Genomic DNA, 24,668 nt, shown 5'->3' with positions numbered 1-24,668 from the left:
CCAGTACTTGTCTCTCAAACAACTTCATCTGTAGTGATCGATCTAACTCTATGTAGAAATTGGCTGGCTGACTTTTACACAAAACTACACTTGTTGGCTGAAAGACATTGCTGGTTTTCTTCCCCTCTAAGCAGTGTGCCACAGACTGAAATCAGTACTAGCACTGAGGTAATAATGCGTTTTTATCATCTGGAGATGTCACATAGTTGTGCTGATCCACACTTGGCTAAATTGGCTAATTACTAATTTTAATTGCAACACATAATTGATTTTAATTTGACGAATAGAGAATTAAAATCATTAATGGGATGGGAGAACAAAAACAACAACGTTGTGAATTTCAACCAAGGCCAATTTGCTGATTACTGGTAATTAACAATATTTGATCTATATCAAAGTTCTATTTTTTTTTAAACAGAATTGTCATGGAACTTATAACAACATTAAATGCATCGCATTTGTGTTATGCCTTTTTCCTTAGTTCTTTTTGGAAACCAAAAAAAGGAAGATGCCTGCATTTAGTCCATATCCCACTAAAACATGCTTATCCATTAATCCACATATGTTTTGAACATTGTAATTGTACCTGCCTCTGGCCACTTGTTCCATAGACCACTATCTATGAAAAAGCGTGCCTCTCAGGTCACCTTTAAATCTTTCCCCTCTAGACTTAAACCTGTGTATTATCTAGTGCTGATATATCACAAATAAAGATAAGCAGTGGTTTTGGTTGTATTGGGAATACAACTGAAATCTGGTTCATTTTCATCTGGAGTTTTAATAGAATTGCCATTTCTACCCCAATTATATTTAAAAAAATCTTGTATATACATTTCTGGAGAGGTAAGAATTAAGCTATTTTAGACCTTGCCTAAGTTGAGGATGAAAATTAATTAGAAACACACTTTTAATTACAGGTACGCATAGCAGCAAACTTCATTATTCATGCTCCACCAGGAGAATTCAATGAAGTTTTTAATGGTAAGTCTTGTTAAATTGCTGATAATGTAACATTTTTTTTCTTTGGATCCCAATTTGAAAGTTTGATCATTTCCATTTAATTATAATCAAGTAAGGTCATAAGGAATAGGAGTTGAATTAGGCCATTCAGCCCCTCAAGTCTACTCCGACATTCAATCACGGCTGATCTATCTCTCCCTCCTAACTCCATTCTCCTGCCTTCTCCCTATAACCTCTGATACCCGTACTATTCAAGTAAAAATCAATAATCGAGAAATAGTGACTGCTCAACATGATTATTCAACATTTACACCAAAGATCACAATTTTGAGGGGGGGGGGGGGGGGGGGGAGAGGTGTGTGGGTTGAGCTGGAGAAATCAGCATGCTGCTTACTTTCTTGCATTGCAACATATACTGATGAGGTCCAAGATCCCGAAATGCCACTGGAAAGAGGACATAGGTTGTGTTCTCATCTGACCAGTAGTTTATTAATGCTACACCTTTCACAATGGGTGTTCTGTTGCTTTAATCCAAAGATGTTATTTTTGAATTAATTTTAGTTCATGTGCTTAAGTATTCATCCTACTCATGCAACAATTGATACCTCTGTTTTTGTTGGTAAATTGTCATGATAAAAAATAGCACATGCATGTATGCCATTATTTGAGCGTTTATTTCCAGTGAGTCGCTATTTTTTTCTATTGGCCCTGCAGAAGGAAAGTAATAATTGCCCATGTAGTACATCTATAACTATGACTATTATTGAGATTTTATCTATGGCTCCTCAAATGTCATTTGCTTCTTTCATATGTTTTTACCTTGCTCTGTATTCACATTTCACCCAGTCTCTCCTTCATCTCACTTCCTCACTTCTATCACTAGATTATGTCCCTGGTGAGATTGCTATGCTAAAAAACAGCCTTGATTCTAGAGTTTCAGGGCCATGTAAAGTGCATTTATTTTTAGGATACTTTGAAAATGCAATTTCAGGTAATGTATTTAAATAATGAAATTATATTTTGCTATGTATAATTGTATGGTACTAATTTGAATGCTTATTACTGCTATAAATGCAGTTAGCGGAACTTGTCTATATTAATCCTTGAATGAATGTTTTTGTCTATTAATGACTATCACATCTATTAAATTTTCTTCCAGATGTGCGGTTGCTTCTCAATGAGGACAATCTTCTCAGGGAGGGTACAGCGCAGTAAGTAGAAATATGGCTTAGTATAAGTGAACCTGCAGTAATTGTAGCAATTTTAGTAGGATTTTTGACAAACTGATCATCAATGCAAACTGTATTTTGAATTTGGGGAATTTTCTTTTTCAAATTTTCTTTTTTTTAATGATTACACTGGAAAGTTTATAAAATGATGTGCCTGTAAGCCTTTGCTGGGTTTCGGCCAGTTGATCTACAAATTTGCTTGGAGCTCCAGGACACTGCAGTATTTTCATTGCATAAAACTGACCTAGCAAAAAGATCGGAATACTCCAATGATTTTTGCAGATTTAATGTATTAGATACATATTGCCTGCCACCGTACATGAAAAGTAGCAAAAATGAGACTTGTTTGTGGATATTTTGCACCTGTCAATGCAATGCCTTATCACTCTTTACATATAATTTTGTATAAGGCACATCAAACTCAGTCTATTCTACCCCTCATGATTTTACACTTGATCATTGTTTCTCTGTCTTCTGAATTTGAGATTAAAGTTTTCTACCTCTCTGTAATCCTGATGACTGTTTTAATGTTTTTAATGAATTTTAGTGCTTTTTATCAGATTTTTTTCCCATCAGAGATCTTTAAAAAAAAATGAAATTAACTGTATTTAGGGATTTGGACTTTCTGTAACCTTTTCTTTTATTCATAATCTGATTCCAGTGCCTTTGCACAGTATAATGTGGACCAGTTTACTCCAGCAAAAATTGATGGTTATGATGATCAGGTATGAAATAATTTGTGGTCTTGCAACTGATGTTGAAATAACATGAACTGTAATTGGTAATGTAAATGTCATAGATTCATACAGCACAAATGGCACTTTCGGCCAACTGTACATGCCAACCATTAAGTACTGTTAATCGCAACCTATTTAGCTATCCTTTGGTCTGTTGCCTTCTATGAACTGGCATTTCAGGAGCTTATCTAGAGACTTGGATGTTGTGAGTGCCCATTCAGGCAACTAATTTCTGATTACAATCGCTCTCTGGATGAAACGGTTCTTCTTCAGAATCCATTGCTTTAACCCATGTCTTTTAGTTTGAGAAACCTTTGGTAAGGGGATAGGTTTCCTCTTATCTACCTAATCCATGCTATTCAGAAATTTGTATTACTGAGGTGCCACCATAGTGCCATCGCTGCTCCAAGCGAAACAAATTTGACGCACTCCAGCTTGGTGTAATTTCCTAAATAAGTATTCCCGATCAAGAACTGAATTTGTTGGTCACCAATGGCTTTTATTTTTAGGTAGCATCTGAGAGAGCAGCTCCCTCGTCATCTGACTTACCTAGGATATTTATGATCATTTCCATTTGTTTTTGCTATTAATATTTATCCTCTAGGGGGTAATTTGAATGCTGTATATTTTTGTGACAATTTAAACATTTAAAAAATTGTTTACTATTCTGTTACCCACTTGGTTGAAACTCAATGATGATGAGAATAAATAATATTGTGAAACTCTGCTCTAATTAGAATTTATGATTCTACAGATAAACTTTGATTAATTTATTGAATATAAAAGCAGTTAATTTTGCAGGATATTCCTAACCAACACTGTAGTTTGAACTTGTAAATTCGTTTTTTCTGGTACCATTTATTATCTGTAAAGTGCCAACACTTTGAAAAAAAGTAACATCAGTTGTAAAGTGATATGCCAGATTTAATATTCACTCTTGAGGCATTGTTAAGATAGCATCCAATGTATTCCTATAATGCTCGTGGAGAAGGTACCAGACAACTGCTGTCTTAAACAGTTGCAGACCCAGTGGTGCAAGAGCTCCATGCTGTTAATTGATACAGCATTTCCAGAGTCTGTTCCAGAGATAATGGAAGAATGATATAATTCCAAATCAGAACAAAGTATGACTTGGCAGTGTTATTGCAAGTGTAGGTTCCACATATCTGTTGCAATTTCACTTATCAAGCTCAAGTTTGGTTTGAAGTCGACTTAGCAAGTTCCTTTGGTAGACAAAAATGCTGGAGAAACTCAGTGGGTGAGGCAGCATCTATGAAGAGAAGGAATGTGTGAATTGTTTCGGGTTTCTTTAATGTCAATATTGACCTTCGGTGGTTCTTCCTGTTTTTATTATATTTGTTATTGTGCGATGATGCACCTGAGTAATTTGCATATTTTCAAAAGGAGACAGAGCTAAGCTCCTTGCTTGCTATGGATTAGCAATGACAGGTCGGCTGGATCGCTTAGGATTTAATATTCCTGGCCTTTAATATTCAATGCAGTAATTTTTTTTAATGGATAAACTTTAAACAAATGGATCACTAGGTTTATTTCACAGTAAATATCACTTGCACTCTTTAAAATCTCAATTAATTTATATTCCCAAATATAATGGTGGAATTTGACATTAATCCAGGACTGATATTCTAATTATTCGATATATTTTAATGCATGATCTAACTGATCACTTCATGATGAAATTTAATTTACACGTTAAGAAAATCAGCCCCTTGTTGTTTTCTTGCTCTTAATATGGTGCTGTTAATACTTCATTATAGGTGTTAATAACGGAGCACGGTGATCTTGGCAATGGTAGATTTTTGGATCCCAGGAACAAGATCTCATTCAAATTTGACCATTTACGAAAAGAAGCAAGTGATCCTAAGCCCCATGATGTTGAGAATGCATTGGAATCCTGGCGAAGTGCCGTGGATACTGCAATGAGAGCATATGTAAAAGAACATTATGCAATTGGTGTCTGCACTGTAAGTATTTCATTTAGTAGTTGCTCTGAATTAGTAGTATTGAATCCGTGTTATTTATTACACCTATTTACGTTTGTGTTCAGTTTTTCAGTTGAAGATGAGATGACTTATTGTCATCAAAGTATATCTCAAAATAATGTGTTCTGGATAAGATCATTTCCTTTCAATATTCTTCATCCAAGAGCAGTTTCCATTCCTAGATAATCCATGTTATCACCTTAATCATGTTGCAAAAATGCTTTATTTCCTGTGCTGATCATTTTTATCTCTGCAATTCCACTGTGCTGTTACCTTTTTCATATTTAATCAGTACCTTGTATTCATTTTCTTTTGAAGAATGCATCTCTATTCAGATTTTCTAATTAAATTCCATGACATTGTCCAATTGATATTTACAACTTGTAGCATTCCATTCACAAAGTACATGCCACAACATTATGATTAAATCTGCCTAAAGGGTCAATGATATTTTATGGAGAAAGTGGCATCTACCTTGTAGAGGCTGATTGCCATCTTTCTTGAAACCATTTCATACCTCCTTCTGGACAATGAGCCAACTTTTGAATAGCAGGCCATGGCTTTCCGTACATTTCCATTTAACTTCATCTTTCTACCATCGCTTCTAACTTCAAGAGTCTATGCTACCATCCACAGCCTCCCTGCACCTTCTCTCCAAGATCAGAAAGCAGGCCTGTCCTCATAGACCCAATGCTCTAAAATGTCCTTTTCCTGTAGAGCTCATTTATTCTCTACTTTCCTGTCCAAGTCCAGTGTGTGGCCCATTTCTGACATCCTTTGCTCTTTGTGTTTCATATCTGCAAGTTTCTCATTTTTGTCTAAGATGGCCAATCCTACTGCAGCTTTACATCCCCTATTCAGACATCTGGAAGGAGTTTGTCAGAGGCCTAACCTGCTTCCCCATGCTTCCCACTGCCACTTGTTCTGATATTGTGTAACATATCTTAATTCCAGTCACTGTCCTCGAAATAAACTATTACTATGAGAACCATATGATGAGAATCATACAATGTTTAAGAAGGAACTGCAGATGCTGGAAAATCAAAGATAGACAAAAATGCTGGAGAAACTCAGTGGGTGAGGCAGCATCTATGGAGAGAAGGAAATGGGCGATGCTTTGGGTCAAAACTCTTCTTCAGACTCTGAAGAAGGGTTTCGACCCGAAACGTTGCCCATTTCCTCCGTCCATAGATGCTGCCTCACCTGCTGAGTTTCTCCAACATTTTTGTCTACCTTCATTTCATACCATGCTTGTTTCTTTGTTGGATATTTAACCTACTTGGGTTCCTATCATGTGTGGTACATTGATTCATCCTTAACTAAAATATTTGGATGGTTTTGCTGCCAGTCTCCATCCTTGGTTTTTGTAAAGTCTGTCCAGCTTTTATTTCCTGTAACTTTATCTCCTTTTCAGTGATAAAAGAGCGAGCATTATCAATCAAATGCATGTTGGCTCTCTTCCTCTCTGAACTACCTTGATTGCACTTCCTACCTCTGCAAGGTTTCTTTCTATTTTTGAAAGCTTCTGCATCTGTTATGATTCCATTTCTATACCTGTGCTTCTGGCTTGTCTTTATCTTCAACTGATGTTGACATAGCCTTCAACTATTTCTTGCTCTTCTTTTCTTAATCTGTTGTCCATTTGAGAAGCAGGATAAGATTGCCTTTCGCCTTGCCAGATAGCAAATTTAATGTATCTTCCTTGCCACAATTTCCTGCATGCCTTGCCAAATAACATCACTGGTCTCATCTCCCCTTCTGTGTTCTCAAGGAACTATTTATCTTGTGAACTGCTCATCACTCCATTTGTGTCAACACCATCTCCTTCTCCTTATTCCATCAATTCAACTGCAGGAGATACAATCTCTACCATTTTCCCTCTGTCCACCCCACTGTCCAGGGCTTCAACATTTACTAGTGGCAGTGTGGTTTATTTGGACAACTTTTCAAACTTCATTTGAAATTTCTAGCATCTAATTATTTTCTTTGGGTCATTTCAGATTAGGGTTCTGCTTTACCTACTTTGACATCCCAGTCACAAGGAACTGCAGATACTGGAATCTTGAGGAAAACACAAGGCTGGAATAAATCAGCAGGTCTGGCAACTTCTTTGGGGGACATGGATAACCAATGTTTCGAGTCGGGACATGAAACATTGCCTTTCCATGTCCGCCAGAGATGCTGCTGACCCATTGAGTTACTCAACCACTCGTTATTTTGACATCCCAGATATTTTTTTCTTGTCCTTTCTCTTTATGCCACATTTATTTGTTATTTAATCTCCCTGCTTTTCATTTTATCATATTTTCTTTTTGTTCTCTATGGTCCTATCTGATTTTCTTGATCTTAGAACCTGTATCTCTAATGTTTCTATAATTGACATGAAACATTAGCTCATTTTCTCAGAGTACATCACCATTTTCTGGATTTTCTTCTTATTCCTAACACATTATAAATTTCATATCTACAACATTTATGGTACTTGGTTTAAACTAAATTTCTTGTTTATCATGGGTTTGTTCAAACATAATCAGCAGCTGAAATGCATCCAGTGGAAAATCTTATTTCTTCATAGAATGTGGTGCATTTGCTGCTTTCCTCATCACCAAAGCACATTTTGGTTGGAGTGCATCAATTTGTATTTTCATCCAAAAAAAATCATTCCAGGCAATCCAGCAGATTTGAATTTAACACCTGATCACCAAACAAATGTAATCATGAGAGAAACTTTTGGTTTTAGTGCATTTGCTTAGTGTGTTAGTCACTTAATTTAACTTGGAATGTCCTAAATAATGTTCTCTTTCCAGGTATATGGGAAAACCATTGGTGGCCATCAAACTATCATAGTATGCATTGAGAGCCATCAGTTCCAACCCAAAAATTTCTGGTATGTTGATCTCATCGTGCTGCAGTAATACCAGATAAGTTTTATCACTTTTATAAGAAAGGCATTAAGGCAGAGAAAGAATAGAAAATTAATGAAAGCTCCAGAAAAGGGAATTTATCAGCTAATCTGACTGCCTGACTATGAATGTTCAAATTATGCTATATCTTGCATTTCATTTTAATACGTTTATTACTGGTGCATAAAGCAGTCCTTTTTTGGTTTTATTTAGATTCCTTGGAAGCAATATACATGTCAGGGATTTTATAGCATTTATATACTGAATACCTTTCACATCTATTTGGGGGAGTAAGTACGTCGTATAATGAATATTTGACAATGAAGGACCGTATTCCCTTCAGCCGCACACAAGATTGAAAATTTAAAAGTATTGCTTATGCCACATTTTATATTAGTTTCCTGGTTTTAATATTAATTATACGGTAAACTGAATTTTTTTTGTTGTTGATACAATCCAAGTGTTCAATATTTTTTTACAATAAATACGCTGACTTTCCAAATATCCTAACTGCATTTTTCTTTTGAGAAATGATTGCAGTTTGCACATTTGAAATACTAATGTTATCTTCATTTCTGTTAATTTATTAAGGAATGGACGTTGGAGATCAGAGTGGAAGTTTACTATCACTTCTTCATCAACTCAGGTGGAAGGCATTTTGAAGATTCAGGTTGGTAATGTTAAATGGTTATGGATCATTCATAACCTATATTTAACTCCAAGTATTGTTCTTGAAGACAAAACGAGCTTGCTGTAATGAGGAAAAGGCTCTTGGCATCCAAATCATGGGATCACCCAAATATAGAATAATTCAGTGGTGTTGATTTATAAATCCTGAAAATGTAAAAAAAAAAAAGCTTGTGAAATGTCTCTGTTAAAGCTATTGTTTTAAAAAATAATGCTTTTTTAATAATTTTTCACATCTTGCATTTGTCTCAGACCGATTTGCCTTTCCTGGATCTTTCATGGGCATGAAGATCCAGATCAAACATTATGGCATTCTGATACTTTTAATATTAACTGTGTTACAACTAGACACTCGTCCAACTTTTTATGCTTTATTACTTGTTACTTTAGTATTTAGTATTTGAATATGTCCTATTGAATATTTGAATATTTTATGAGATCATTTTCTTTATGTGACTTCACTGACCTTCCAATGGAAACTAATCTAATTGATGTCATGAGTATTAAAGTATTACATGTAAAGTTCCAGCAAGCTGAAGTGAAGTAGGGAGAAATCTACAAGTTGATTTGGTGAACGGGGATTATCCCTTTAAATGGCCAGGTGATCATTGGTGGGATGGGATTAGGTAGTGAGGGTGGAGTCAATGTGGACTCAGTACTGGGCATGTAGATTTTTGTAACTCTCTTACTTGCCTAACAAATCATACTTAAGTATTTTTGCAGAAACCTCCTATTAGGGTCATATTTTAATGTTGCTTTTCATTTAATCTCATTGATGCACAAATTGCATTGGGGCTCTATCTACAGTCATTTTCAAAACCAAATTAAGCTGCTGCATGTTCTGAATCTCTTTACCCCAGCTTGCTCCCAAATGATGGGCTGCACAAAGGTGTAGTATTAATTTTGGTCTCCTCTCCTGTATATTCCAGAGTATCTTTATGCAGAAATTGATTTTTTTTTTTTAAACTTGATCTTAACAAAAATCAACGCCAATATTTGGTCTCTGGGGTTATTTAAAAAAAAGGGGAAATAGCAAGATAGATTCTAGCTTCAGGGTGGGACAATGTTCAGTTGAGTTATAATAACACCATTTATGCTTGCTCCGCTTATAAATGACCAAGAGGTCCTTCTGTAGTTGTACAGGGCCCTCGTGTGACCACACCTGGAGTGTGCAGTTTTGGTCTCCAAATTTGAGGAAGGACATTCTTGCTATCGAGGGAGTGCAGCGTAGGTTCACAAGGTTAATTTCCAGGATGGCCGGACTGTCATATGTTGATAGAATGGAGCTGCTGGGCTTGTATACTCTGGAATTTAGAAGGATGAGAGGGATTCTTATTGAAACACAAGATTATTAAGGGATCGGACACGCTAGAGGCAGGAAACATGTTCCCGACGTTGGGAGTCCAAAACCAGGGGCCATAGTTTAAGAATAAGGGGTAGGCCATTTGGATTGGAGATGAGGAAAAACTTTTTCACCCAGAGAATTGTGAACCTGTGGAATTCCTCTGCCTCGGAAGGCAGTGGAGGCCAATTCTCTGGATGCTTCTAAGAGAGAGTTAGATAGTGCTCTGAAAGATAGCGGAGTCAAGGATATGGTGGGAAGGCACGAACGGGGTACTGATTGTGGATGATCAGCCATGATCACAGTGAATGGCGGTGCTGGCTCGAAGGGCAGAATGTCCTACTCCTGCACCTATTGTCTATTGTAAGAGGTGTTACTGTCTTAGATGAACCTTAAAATCAAGTGCTTTTAATCTATGATTATTGAATCACCAACGATGGATGTTTTAGTTTATTAAATCTGTTGTACTTTAATTAGAAGATAATGACCTGTTAACACATTGCACCACATTTTAACGTGAAATGAGGACCCATCTATATTATTTAGCTCCAAGGTCAGTTTGTGGTACTGTGGTCAGGATATAATCACAGAAATCTCTATCATAGAAAATTTGATAATGAAGATTATTATGCTTGAAATTGTCCCTTTAAAAAGCAGATTTACAAAAGTAAAACGCTGTAGATGTTGGAAAACTAAAATAACAAAAAAAGTTGAAGGTACCTGGACCAAGCATTGTCTGGCTAACAAAATCGAGTTCAGATTGATGCCCTTTCATCAGAATTTAGGCCATTGACCTGAAACACTCCTCAATGTTATTTAACCTGGGTGTTTTCCTTTTCATTAAATTTGGTTTTAAGTTTTTGGTTCTCAAGTTTTGCTGGAGCTAAATTTAAAGTGGTTTCCCTTTTTATTTGTAAGGGTGTATAGGGTGGGGGTAGGTTGGGAGAAGGAATGTGTTTCTTCTTTGGTCAAATTTTGGTGTATCTAATAAGAATTTCAAATTTGAATGTGATATCCAAACCTTATGTTTTTTCAGGTTCATTATTATGAAGATGGCAATGTTCAACTGGTCAGTCATAAAGATGTACAGGAAACTTTGTCTGTCACTGTAAGTAAGACCATGGTTTGCTATACTGCTTTTTCTTCTTTGTATCTTTGATACTTAACATGCATAAATCTTGGGTTTGAGAATTTCTCTTGCATATATATTTATTTGTGTATTACATGTATATTTTTGCATAAAGAGAGATATAGACTGGTAATTTACCTGCCACACACAACTGTGCCATACACCTTTTACCGCTGCCTTTTCTCTTCCACAATACTATTTTATTGAATGCATAATCTTGTGATCAGCTGTTAAGGAGTGCCAGCAGATCTCTGAAACCTTGCCCTAAGGCTGATTCATCACCCAAGTAAACATAGATGATATATTGCCTGAAAACTCTGCTGGGAAAAGCATCAATCCTTACCCAATGCTATCCCTATGTAAGTAATCCAATAGGATTTTGAAATAGCAAATGGAAATTGTAGCTGTTGCTGATCTTATCCTTTCCCCATGCCTTTAGATCAAGAACAGACTACATAATGTTTGGGACAAAAAAACGATAATTTATTTATTTGCCTCTGTACTCCACAATTTAAGATTTGTAATATTAAAAAATCACGTGGTTAAAGTGCACATTGTCAGATTTTAATAAAGGCCATTTTTATACATTTTGGTTTCACCATGTAGAAATTACAGCAGTGTTTATAGGGCTCTCGCTTAACTTTTTTTCCCTGTTGCCAGCCGGGCAACCTTTTTAGGTTGCCAAATGACAGTTTAGGTGGTCATTTAAGATGGCTTGCATGACACGTGCGATAATGTGCTCGGACGAAGTGCGTAGTTACCAGTCTGAATTATGCTCAAATGAAGCACTCGCATATTATTTCTGCTTTAAATAAAGTCACAAACTAAACATATTCATCAATCAAGACATGATATATCCCACAATAACATGCGGCAAAATTATAAGACAGTATCTCAACTCTTTTTACACATTGCAATTAATGCAATTACTATTAGTTCTTTCCACTTCCAAACAAAAATGTGGTTGGATTATTCAGCGTATGATCAACCTGTGTCAATAAATCCTGGACCATGGTAACATATATGCTTACGTATAGTTGCGAATGTTTCTCATTAAATAACTACAGTACTGATATTCCATATTAAGAGCATTGATTTGCCATAAAATGAATTCTGTAATAACGTGTCAACGGTAGCAGTGACAATCGAGCACTGCGGTTTTAATGTTCCACGTGTTCACAATTTAATTAATCCATCTTTATGGATTAAAACAAATAATGGGAATTAAAACACATTCGATTGCATTCCTTTATCAAACATAGTCAATGTTCGCTCTGAAGACATTTCCAGGATAATAAGGTCAGGGAGGGGGTTGTGTGTGAATCAGTGCGGGGTGGATAGATGGCGGGGGGTGAGAAGGCAGTCGGTGCAGAATGGATGGATTGAGGCAGGTGAATTAGTACGTGTTGGTTGGAGTAGGTAAATTTGTGAGGGGAGAGCACGGGGGATGTCAGTGGTGTTGAATGGGGGGGGTTCAACCGGGATGGATGGGGTAGACAAAAGTGCTGGAGAAACTCAGCGGGTGAAGCAGCATCTATGGAGCGAAGGAAATAGGCAACGTTTCGGGTCGAGACCCTTCTTCAGACTGTTCCCCCCCCCCCCCATTCTTCTTGAATAGGAGGATCAGTACAGGATGGATGGGGGGGGGGGGGGGAGATCAGCGCAGGATGAATAGAGGGGGGGGGGGTGTCAGTACAGTGTGGATCGGAGGGTCTGTGCAGGATGAATGGGAGATCACTACAGGATGAATGAGGGGAAGGTGCAGGGTAAATGGAGGGTGGGTCAGTACGGGATGAATGCATGGATTAGTACAGGATGGATGGAGGATCAGTACAGGATGGATGGAGGAGAAGTGCAGGATGGATGGGAAAGGGGTAAGTACAGGATGAATTGGGGGACCAGTGTAGGATGGATGGGGTGGGGGGGGGGGGAAGGAGAATCAATGCGAGGTGGATGGGGTGATCAGCGCAGGAAGAATAGATTGGGGGGGGAGATGGGGAGGGGAGAACAGCGGATGTCTGTAGGACTGAATAGAGGCGGGAACGGGGATCAGTGCGGAATGGAGAGGAGGAGCCCCAGGATAGGGGGGTGGAGGGGGCGTACAAGAGAGAGAGAGAGGGAGAGAGAGAGAAGGGGGGCGAGGTGGGGAGGAGGGAAGGTCAGCGCTCCTCGGACAACATCGCCCCGCTGCCTTGGCCGTTGGGAACTCCTCGCCACCGCCTCCCTCCTCCGCCAGCCAACAGCAAGGTGCGGGGCCGAGCGGTGCAGCTCAAAGATCCTATAGCTATAGGATCTATGGTGTAGCTGCTTCAGAAGGGTCGGAGCGAATGACGGGTCCCGCACAGCGGCAGCAGCAGCCGCGATAGCGGCTCCATCTCCTCCACCTCCCGCAACCTGCCCGCCCTGATAAGGACTGCTGCTTGCAAATAGGCTAACGGCGCTTTCAATACAAACCCTCCTGCACGCCGAGGCCTCCCCCTCCCTCCCTCCTCCCGGCCTCGGCGTGCGGGAGGGTTTGTATTGAAAGCGCCGTTAGCGTATTTGCAAACGGCGGCCGCTATCAGGGCGGGTGCGGGAGGAGGAGGTGATGGGGCTGCTGTGCAGGGCCCGTCATTCGCTCCGACCTTCCTCATCCCGCATCTAGTATCTTTCCCATGCAATACAGCCGTCACCGCCGACACAAAACATTGCGTTCCTTTTCTCCAGAGATGCTGCCTGACCCGCGGAGTTACACCAGTTTTTTGTGTCTGTCTTCAGTACAAACCAGTATCTGGTTGCCAAGCCAGGCAAAATGACTCGGTGTTTAGGTTGCCCGGCGGCGCTTTGAGTGGTCAGTGGCTCCCGGGCAACCGTTAATTTTGAGCCCTGGTTTATACATAGTCCCCCCATTTCAGGGCACCATAATGTTTGGGCCACAGCAATGTCATGTAAATGAAAGTAGTCATGTTTAGTATTTTGTTGCATATCCTTTGCATGCAATGACTGCTTGAAGTCTGTGATTCATGGACATCACCAATTGCTGGGTGTCTTCTCTGGTGATGCTCTGCCAGGCCTGTATTGCAGCCATCTTTAACTTATGCTTGTTTTGGGGGCAAGTCCCTTTCAGTTTTGTCTTCAGCATATAAAAGGCATGCTCATTTGAGTTCAGATCGGGAGATTGACTTGGTCACTCAAGAATTTACCATTTTTTAGCTTCGAAAAACTCCTTTGTTGCTTTAGCAATATGTTTGGGATCATTGGCTTGCTGTAAAATGAACCGCCGGTCAATGAGTTTTGAGACATTTGTTTGAACTTAAGCAGATGGGATGCGTCTATACAGAATTCATTATGCTACTACCATCAGCAGTTGTATCATCAATGAAGATAAGTGAGCCAGTACCTTCAGCAGCCATACATGCCCAGGCCATAACCCCAGATGAAGTGGTATGCTTTGGATCTTGGGCAGTTCCTTCTCTCCTCTGTACTTTGCTCTTGCCATCACTCTAATATAATTTAATCTTTGTCACATCTGTTCACAAGACCTTTTCCAGAACTGTGGTTGCTCTTTTAAGTATATTTGTGGCAAACTGTAACCCGGCCATCCTATTTTTGCGGCTAACCAGTGGTTTGCATCTTACAGTGTTGCCTCTGTTCATGAAGTCTTCTGCGGACAGTGGTCATTGACTCCTGAAGAGTGTTTCTGATCTGTCAGACAGGTGTTTGGGGATTTTTCCTTATTATAGAGGGAATTCTTCTGTCATCAGCTGTGGAGGTCTTCCTTGGCCAGCCAGTCCCTTAATGATGTTCCAAACAGTTGATGTTCCAAACAGTTGTCCCCACGTGCCTTAAATCCACCTCCATCGTGCCAGTGCCAAAACACTCCACTGCGGCAAGCCTCAACGACTTCCGCCCAGTTGCACTTACCCCCATCATCACCAAGTGCTTCGAGAGGCTGGTCCTGGCACACCTCAAAAGCTGCCTACCCCCCACACTGGATCCCTATCAGTTTGCCTACCGCAAGAACAGGAGTACGGAGGATGCCATCTCAACGGCACTTCACTCCGCCCTCTCCCACCTCGACAACAGAGACACTTACGTAAGAATGCTGTTCATCGATTACAGCTCAGCATTCAACACCATTATACCATCAAAACTGATCACCAAACTCGGTAACCTGGGCATCGACCCCTCCCTCTGCAACTGGATACTGGACTTTCTAACCAACAGACCCCAGTCTGTTAGGTTAGACAAGCACACCTCTTCAACCCTCACCCTGAACACCGGCGTTCCACAGGGCTGTGTGCTGAGCCCCCTCCTCTACTCCCTCTTCACCTATGACTGCACACCTGTACATGGTACTAACACCATCATCAAGTATGCAGATGATACAACGGTGATTGGCCTCATCAGCAACAACGATGAGTCGGCCTACAGGGAGGAGGTCCAGCACTTAGCAGCATGGTGCGCTGACAACAACCTGGCCCTTAACTCCAAGAAGACCAAGGAGCTCATTGTAGACTTCAGGAAGTCCAGGGGCGGCACGCACACCCCCATCCACATTAACGGGACGGAGGTGGAACGTGTTTCTAGCTTCAGGTTCCTGGGAGTCAACATCTCCGATGACCTCTCTTGGACCCACAATACCTCAACTCTGATCAAGAAGGCTCACCAGCGTCTCTTCTTCCTGAGGAGACTGAAGAAGGTCCATCTGTCTCCTCAGATCCTGGTGAACTTCTACCGCTGCACCATCGAGAGCATCCTTACCAACTGCATCACAGTATGGTATGGCAACTGCTCTGTCTCCGACCGGAAGGCATTGCAGAGGGTGGTGAAAATTGCCCAACGCATCACCGGTTCCTCGCTCCCCTCCATTGAGTCTGTCCAAAGCAAGCGTTGTCTGCGGAGGGCGCTCAGCATCGCCAAGGACTGCTCTCACCCCAACCATTGACTGTTTACCCTCCTACCATCCGGGAGGCGCTACAGGTCTCTCCGTTGCCGAACCAGTAGGTCCAGGAACAGCTTCTTCCCGGCAGCTGTCACTCTACTCAACAATGTACCTCGGTGACTGCCAATCACCCCCCCCCCCCCCCCCCCCCCCCCCGGACACTTATTATTATTTATTCAAATCATTTGCTATGTCGCTCTTCCAGGGAGATGCTAAATGCATTTCGTTGTCTCTGTACTGTACACTGACAATGACAATTAAAATTGAATCTGAATCTGAATCTGAATTTTGGAAAGCCTAAGGTTTGGCTGATGTCTCTAACAGTTTTATTCTTGTTTCTCGGTCTCATAATGGCTTCTTTGACTTTCATTGGCACAACTTTGATCCTCATGTTGATAAACAGCAATTAAAGTTTCCAAAGGTGATGGAAAGACTGGAGGAAAAACTAGGTGCTGAGAGCTCTCTTATACCTGCATTAAGGAGGCAATTAAACACACCGGAGCAATTACAAACGCCTGTGATGCCATGTGTCCCAAACATTATGGTGCCCTGAAATGGGGGGACTATGTATAAAAACAGCTGTAATTTCCACATGGTGAAACCAAAATGTATAAAAATGGCAATGTGCACTTTAACTACATGTGATTTTTTATTTGTTTTATTCAAAATCTCAAATTGTGGAGTACAGAGGCAAATAAATAAATGATGGGTCTTTGTCCCAATCATTATGGAGGGCACTGTATGTTTAAACCAGCTAACTGAGTATCGATCTGGGTAGTACGTACAACTTGGATTATCAGGAATGTCTCTGAACCTAATTAAGATCTTTTTATTTAACATTTCCAGGATGTGCCTTTGGTCAACGTAATTTTATATTTTTTTGACATAGGAATGAAAATAGATCATTTAACCTATTGAAACCAGTTACCCATTTAATGAAATTATGAATGTGCTAATTTTATTTCTAATTTTTCTATTTTCTGTAAATGTTGTTGTCAATAATATACTGCACCATAAAATTAAAAATCAACTTTGTATCAGTTACTACTTTGTTTCGTGGAAGTGCTTTAACTTTTATCCTGATGTGCACGGCTATGCCTTGCACTTGGAGGAAGTGGGAGGAGTTGAGGGAGAAGTTGTTGAGGGTGAGGACCAGCAGAGTAGAGTGTTAGTAGAGGGAAATTGTCTGCCAACCAGTTCTCTATCCGTGTCAATACCCTACCCCCAATACCATGTGCACTAATTTTGCACACTAATCCCTTGTGTGGGACTTGTCAAAGGCTTTTTGAAAGTCCAGATACACCACATCCACTGGCTCTCTCTTATCCATTCGAATTGTTACATCCTCAAAAAATTCCAAAAGATTAGTCAAGCATGGTTTCCCCTTCATAAATCCATGCTGACTTTGACTGATCCCGTCACAGCGAGACCCTTCTTCAGACTGGTCAGGTGGGAGATAGCTAGATAAGGAAGTGTGAAGGTATGAAAACAGGGCAAAGGAATGGAGATCAAGGGAAATGTAGAATAGATCATTGTTAGCTGGGCGAAGGTGACAAGAAAGCAAACAGAGATAATGTAGAGACAGAAAGATGTTGGAGAACTGAAGGGAGAGGGATAGAGAGAGGGGGAAAGCAAGGGTTACTTGATGTTAGAGAAGTCAATGTTCATACTGCTGGGTCTTGGTCCTGGTCCTGATTTAATTTTAGTAAATCTGCAGTGGATTCTTCCAAGGGCAACATCTGCTGACAATGTGGTGCCCAGCTACTTGCAATATTCCTGGTGTAGTCTAAGCTGGCCTTTGGTTGTGATGTACAAGGGGACAAACGTTGCCTAGTAGTATAAGCAAGTGTTCCATTGCCTTTTTTCTAATATTACATGGTATCCAGTTACACAAATCAGGACATTTCTTTGGACCTCCATTGTTCACTAGCATTTCAGCCACTACATAGAAAGCACTATGATCCAAAGATAATTATATCTTCATGATCTTCTCGGAAATCCATTTGGCATAGTTTTGTTCACTTCAATCTATTAACATTTCTTTGAAAGTGCAGGTAGTTCTGCTGTAATGTGTGTTTCCGCAACCAAATTGGATAAAACATGAGTGAATTAGGATAACTATTTACAATATGTTGGTTAAATTGATTGTAACAGTGAAGAGAAGAACATGTTGTTCATCCTTTGCAGTCGAAGAAGACCATGACTTCAGTGCTTCTGTTTGTGGGACCTGAGGTGACTGGTGAGACCGATCCGGGCCCGGAAGGCTCGCCCGCATATGGTGGGTGCTGCAGCAGAAGTTGAAGTGGCTCGAGCCTTGCGCACGGTTCTGAGCTTCTGCTGTGCGCTTCTTCTCGGCTGCACGTGCTCCTGTGGTGATCTTGCTTCGCCCAGTTGGACGGTACGGGTCCTGAAGTTATGACGTGCGCTTGACTTGGATTAAAGTGAGGGAGAGTTGCACAAATCGTCAGCCTCACTCTCTCGTCCCGGCCTATCTGGATCCAGTGGCAAGACATAGTCAAGGCGGCTGGCGACAGGTCAGGATGCAGTGGACGGCCACCAGTGTTCTGCGTGATCATTGTGCCCTAATTGCGCTCTGCGACGCTTTGCTGGGTCCACCATCCTACCCAAATGGTGGTCTCCTCTGCCTATTCCAGATCCAGTCTTCACCTTTCCTGAATAAGGTAATAGCCACAAGGCAGTGGAGGTTTGCATTTGGTGTTTACCTTCACCCCTCCAGGGTGCTATATGGAGGACGCCTGTGCGTGACTTTGTTTAACGTGGGGAGACTGGTGCACAGGCAGCCACCCCACGGTCCTTGACAGATCTGGGTCAGGATCTGGTGGAATGTAGTACAAGACGACCGGAGACCCTTTTCTGCTGCAGCCTTCATCCGCCTTCCCAGCCATTGTGACGCTCCACTAAGGTCAGCCATCGTCCTCCGCCTGTTCCACCGTTGAGGTCTTGGTTGGATTGCTCTTTGTCAGAGACCTCCCCCTCGACCTTACTGCCATGGGTGGCCCTACCAGGAGCATAGCTCCACCACGACAAGGTGACAATCCACGGAGAATATATAGACTGAATGAATTGTACTTTATCACACGTGAAGTGTCTCATCATGGCTATTTTAGATGACTGAGAAACCAGGAAATTATAAACAAATTAACGTAATGTCTGTCGGGATAATACCTATATATTCGTTATTGCAAATCTGAAACTGAAGCCTCTAAGCCCTGGTTTTTCTATTGACACGTATTTGTAACATGATTTTCATCTTTGTAACATTATTTTCCATACAAAAGGTTTCTAAGAAATGAAACTTTTTGTCTTGCTCACAAACTTTTATAATTTGATTTCATTCACAGCTGCTATTATTTATTAAATCGTAAACATTGACATCCTGTAAATTCATTATCTGCTTGGCTCTACTGTCACCTGCTTGACCATTGTTCTAACTGGGTCAAAAATCTGTTTTTTCCCTCGGGTTCAATATTGGTTACAATCTCGATTTAAAAATTATATATTTTCTGCATATTCTTATAAATTACAACCATAAGCATTCTCCTGTCTGCTTTTTCAAAGACTTAAGATCAAAAATTCAATGTGGTTAGCCAGTTTTGCCCTACCATTTACAAATAAAGGCTGACATAATGTGATCAACTGAAAACTTTCAAAGCGTTCAATAACTAACATTTGATGCATGTAATACCCTGAAAATAGACGTTAATTTGTCTAGAATTTCATAGTTTCTTGATAGCAAACACGAGCTAGCCTTCCTCATCCAGTCTGTAATTTGGTCTTCTCCCCACTGTATCCCCTTCCCCAAACCCCAAATAATAATAGCATCCTGGCTGTACATGTTTTTACACTCTGCTTAGTCACCACAATTACTACGTGACCTATACTTACCATTTTATCTCTTCCAAGATCCTCTTCTGTTGTAATCCATATCACTGCCTCTTGCTCTATTTGTGGGTGCCTGCTCTCTTTGGGGGCACCTGCCAAAATCATGACTTTATCTACTGGCTGCTTCTAGTAAACATCTAAATTGTTTTGCTCTCTTTTACAGAATGAAGCCCAGATGGCTAAAGAATTCACAAAACTTGTAGAAGCTGTAGAAAATGAATACCAGGTATGAATGATTAAATGAATATTTGGTCATCCCAATAGATATTTGAACTGATTTCTTATTGTTGCAGATCTGTTTGGCATCAATTTCTGGCTGACATTCTGTCCAGACAGTCAAAACAAAAATTTTGCAGTTGTCAAGCTTTTACTTGTTTGGAACTTGCCTCTGTATTTTTAAATCTGGGGCAATAATGAGTAATGTTTAAGAAGGGACTGCAGATGCTGGAAAATCGAAGGTAGACAATGCTGGAGAAACTAAGCTGGTGAGGCAGCATCTATGGAGCGAACGTTGCCTATTTCCTTCGCTCCATAGATACTGCCTCACCCGCTGAGTTTCTCCAGCATTTTTGTCTACCAGTAATGAGTGGAAATAAGTAGTGCTTATGAACATTTTTAACTGATTTTCTAATTATTTATTCTTTCTATTTGCATGATTAACTTTTAGAATTTTCATGATAAACTGAAAATGAAAAGACAGCAGATGCTGGAAATCTAAAATTTAAAAAGTACAGCTGCAGGAAGAGGTTAATGTTTCAGGTTGAAGCCACTTCAATCAGAAGTGGGCCAGTGAGAAAATGTTCATTTAAAGCCGTGGAGTAGGAATAGATACAACCTAATAGGAGCAGGCCATGGTTGTCAAAGTGATCCCTCTCTGAAATCAGATGGTGAGGGAAGCTTGAGAAAACGAACTGGCTATCATGTTAAAGCTGTGAAATGGGGTCAGAGCTGTTAATACCTGAAACCCAAAGGGAATGCTGGAAATTCCCAGCAAGTCGGGCAATGTTTGTCCTGTAACTACTTTGCAGACCATCACTGGTCAGTCCAAAGAGCAACCCTGAACGTCTGGTAGCCTGTCGCTTTAATTCTCCATCACACACCCACATTAACCTGTCAGTCTGTGGCCTCCTGTGCTATCCCAATGAACAACATCTCATCTTTCATCTGGACATGTTGCAGCTTTGAGACCAAATATCAAATTCAAACATTTCAAACGGCTTGCTTTTTCAATTTCTATCAGAATTAGGACTGTATCCATCTGGAATATAAACCCAGTTTTTCTCTCCACTGTTTGATTTGTTGCACATTTCCAGTATTCTTCTCTTTGTTTTGTTTCACCTGTGTTTCACTGCCTTAACCTCCCCTTAATTTCTCTCTAATCGTCTAGATAGCTCTATAGACAATAGGATCACCTCAGCCATCCAGGCTTCACCTGATCGGAGAGATTCAAAGTCTCCAATTTAAAGCTAGTTTATTTTCTCACTTTTCCAGTTGTGATAAAAGTTCTTTAAACTAAAATGTTAACTCAGTTTTTCTCCCCAACAACTCTCAAATCTCCATCCTAGATCACAAGAAATTGCAGAGAATTGTGGACGCAGCCCAGACAACCACACGAACGAACATTCTTTCCATTGAATCCAATTATGCCTCACGCTGCCTCGGCCCGGCCAGCAGCATAAGTTTGCTAATGACACACATTGACGGAGTGCAGACAGTGAGGAAGGTTGTTGGAAGATGCAGTGGGATATAATCAGCTGCACAAATAGGCGAAGAAATGGCAGATGGAGTTTAACCCGTGTAGGTGTGAGGTCTTGCACTTTGGGAGGTTGAATATAAGGAGAGTATGCAATTAATGGCAAAGCCCTTAATAGCATCAAGGTTCAGAGGGAGCATGGAGTCCAAGTTCATAGCTCACTAAAGGTGGCAGCACAAGGGGATAGAGTGGTAATGAAGTGTACAGTCTGCGCATCTTCATTACTAGGGACATTGAATAGGAAATCATGATGCAGCTCTATAAGACTTTGCTTAGGGCGCGTTTGGAATATTGCATGCGGTTCTGGTTACCCCATTACAGAAAAGATGTTGCGGCTTTGGAGAGGTGCAGAGGTTTACCAGAATGCTGCCTGGATTAGAGGGTTTTGGCTACAAGGAGAGGTCTGACAGATTTGGATTGTTTTCTTTAGAATGTTGGAGGTTGAGGGGAGACTTGATAAAAGTATATAAAATTATGAGAGGCATAGATAGGATAGACTGTCAGAACCTTTTTCCTTGGTGGAAATGTTAACTATAGCTATAAGGTGAGGGGGAAAATTTAATGGAGTTATGCGGGACAAGTTGGGGCCTGGAACACATTGGCAGGGGTGGTGGTGAAAGCACAAATGATAGTGGCTTTTAAGAGGCTGGATGGGCACATGGAAGTTCAAGGAATTGAGGGAAATGGACCATGTACAGGCAGATGAGATATGTCATCTTGGGATCATGTTCGGCACAATCCTTATGGATTGAAGGGCCATTTCTGTGCTGCTCTGCTCTATATTCTATTGGGCATGAAGACAAAATAAAATAAAAATGTATTTAACTTTCCAATTAAGGTCAGCAACCTCTTTCAAATGAATAAGCTTTTCATGCATTGGCCATGGTCATCAGGATGTTTGTGATTCACCCTTGGATTCAATGCTGAGTTGAGTGGCTGAACAAATATTGAGATGTACCAATATCTGACATCTGGAACATTCCTGACCTCTGCACCTGTACATTTCAACCCATGTCAGAAGGCCACTGGCTGGCACACTGCTATTAGTTGGTGGTTCTCTATAGGACATTGGCTTGTAGATTGGTCCATTTTGACCCATCATTCATACTTTATTTGTAAATTACCTGGCAAATTATTCTTGTGGACTACTTTCATTTGTGGAACCTTAAATTTTTTTATTTTTTTTCCAGACTGCCATCAATGAAAACTATCAGACCATGTCAGACACTACATTTAAAGCCTTGCGCCGACAACTCCCAGTCACCCGCACCAAAATCGACTGGAACAAGATCCTGAGCTACAAGATTGGCAAAGAGATGCAAAATCTTTAAGAGGCAGTTTCGCATGACTGGATAATTTTCGTGTCTGTTTTAAAAAGGTCTGGTCTCACGTGTGAAATTGTTGAATTACATTTATAAATAATTTGGGAAATTGCCTCATAACCTTTTTTTAATACACTTTCAGTTGAACACCATTAGCGCTCATGACAGATTTACTGTGCACAAAGCTCATGGCTTTCAAAGCAGCATTTTCCTTTCTAACAATGTTAAAATACTTATGGTTTACTCAATGTGACTCTTTTCATTTTTAATGTTTGTTCCTTTCTTAAGCATCACAATTAGTTGCCATATTTGTTTACAGTACCATGGTGAGACCATGCCTTTTTTTTGATCCTGCTTTACATTATGTTGCTGAGGATTGAAGCAAATTTTAATTTGAACAGATTTGGTCGACTTCTTCCCAGGGACTTTATTTAGGTGAACGGTTACTGATCATTTATATCTAAGATGTATCCCATCATAGATTGCAGTTACTTCCACGTTAATTTCTGAACTTGCCTTTATTCTCCATAGAGATATTCTGTTCAAGGGGTAAATGACATGGGGCAGAAAATACTGAATTAATGGGCAAATAATTCAAGATGGTTAGTAATGTTTACGCTTTACTGACATGAACTGTCTCAGATGTAGTTAATATTTCTTGCAAAAATATACATAATGCAGTTACTGCTTTGTACCCACATAAACTTCTCCTTCAATGAGCTGTGTATTAAAAGTTACCCATGAGTTATTTTTTATGAAACAGACACAACTGTACCAGAACAAGACACATTGTAATATAAACCTGTATTCATTAATTTGTGTGCCAGCCTGTTTTATTTCATCGCAATGACATTCAATTACCCTTAAATGTGCTTTGTATATAATACATTTGTAAATGACAATTAAAATTGTCATTTGATAAATCTAGAATACATTTCTGAAAGAAATGCATGGACATGGTAACAATTGCAGTGCCAAGTACCCTTTCCCAAGTTTGCTGTAGTTTGATGTAAATATTATTTTAGCAATCTAGAAATCAAGGCTGAATTTGTACTGTTAATGAAAGACTTTAGGATGCACCTTGACTGTTTTAATAAAATCGGGAAACTTGTCCCAATATTACTGGAGTAATTTTCAACTAAGAGATAACAAAACCTCCTTGAAGAGGTTGCAACGAAGAACTTGGTTTACACTCTATCACTCTGGTCTAGAATGAAGCGGTATGTATAAAGGTAGTCCATGAGTCTGTTATACTGGAATATGATTCGGAATAGTGTTATAGTTGTAAATAAGTTACACTTATTTGCCATTATGTGAAAATGTGCTGGCATTGTGATTTTACACAGTAGCCGTGTGCTGACTGCTTTGGTGAATGTAAAAGGAAGCATGGCTAATAGTATATCTTTGATTTTGGCTGTTAAAATAGTATACAAGCAGCTTGACAATTGCAAATGGCGCTACATTAACCCTGACTATTAGCACCAAATAATACCGCAGCAAAATAACTAAACCATTATAAATTAACTGCCACTTAAATCCTTATTGACCTTTAACCTTCTAGTTTGCACTTTTATTAAATCTTGCATTTTTATTATAAATGGGCAAAAAAGGCCAGCATGAGCATGTTGGCTGAAGGGCCCACTTCTCTCCTACATTACTTAAAAATTGCCAATCCTTAAAAAAATGACGACAAACAAGGGTCACTGAAAACAAAGTACATTTGAAAAACACAAACTATGTGCAACATTCAATTTAAATAAAAGCAGACAATTAAAT

The 24,668-nt window shown here is 39.9% G+C and overlaps 1 protein-coding gene across 1 annotated transcript in view; it reads left to right on the top strand.

Moving 5' to 3' along the window:
• The window catches only part of capza2 (capping actin protein of muscle Z-line subunit alpha 2), a 46,407-nt gene extending 22,700 nt beyond the window's left edge, over nt 1-23,707 (top strand). The window contains exons 2-10 of the mRNA XM_033038322.1: nt 918-981; nt 2,120-2,171; nt 2,851-2,914; nt 4,705-4,911; nt 7,737-7,816; nt 8,424-8,502; nt 10,898-10,969; nt 19,981-20,043; nt 22,761-23,707. Of these exons, the coding sequence (XP_032894213.1) occupies nt 918-981; nt 2,120-2,171; nt 2,851-2,914; nt 4,705-4,911; nt 7,737-7,816; nt 8,424-8,502; nt 10,898-10,969; nt 19,981-20,043; nt 22,761-22,901 (822 nt within the window). The 3' untranslated portion in view covers nt 22,902-23,707. The remainder of the gene's footprint in view (nt 1-917; nt 982-2,119; nt 2,172-2,850; nt 2,915-4,704; nt 4,912-7,736; nt 7,817-8,423; nt 8,503-10,897; nt 10,970-19,980; nt 20,044-22,760) is intronic.
• The last annotated feature ends 961 nt before the right edge of the window (nt 23,708-24,668 follow it).

The sequence above is a fragment of the Amblyraja radiata genome, chromosome 19, assembly GCF_010909765.2.
Source record: "Amblyraja radiata isolate CabotCenter1 chromosome 19, sAmbRad1.1.pri, whole genome shotgun sequence".
NCBI lineage: Eukaryota > Metazoa > Chordata > Chondrichthyes > Rajiformes > Rajidae > Amblyraja > Amblyraja radiata.
The sequence above is the reverse complement of the archived record's forward strand: the minus strand, read 5'-3'. Positions and strand labels throughout refer to the sequence as shown.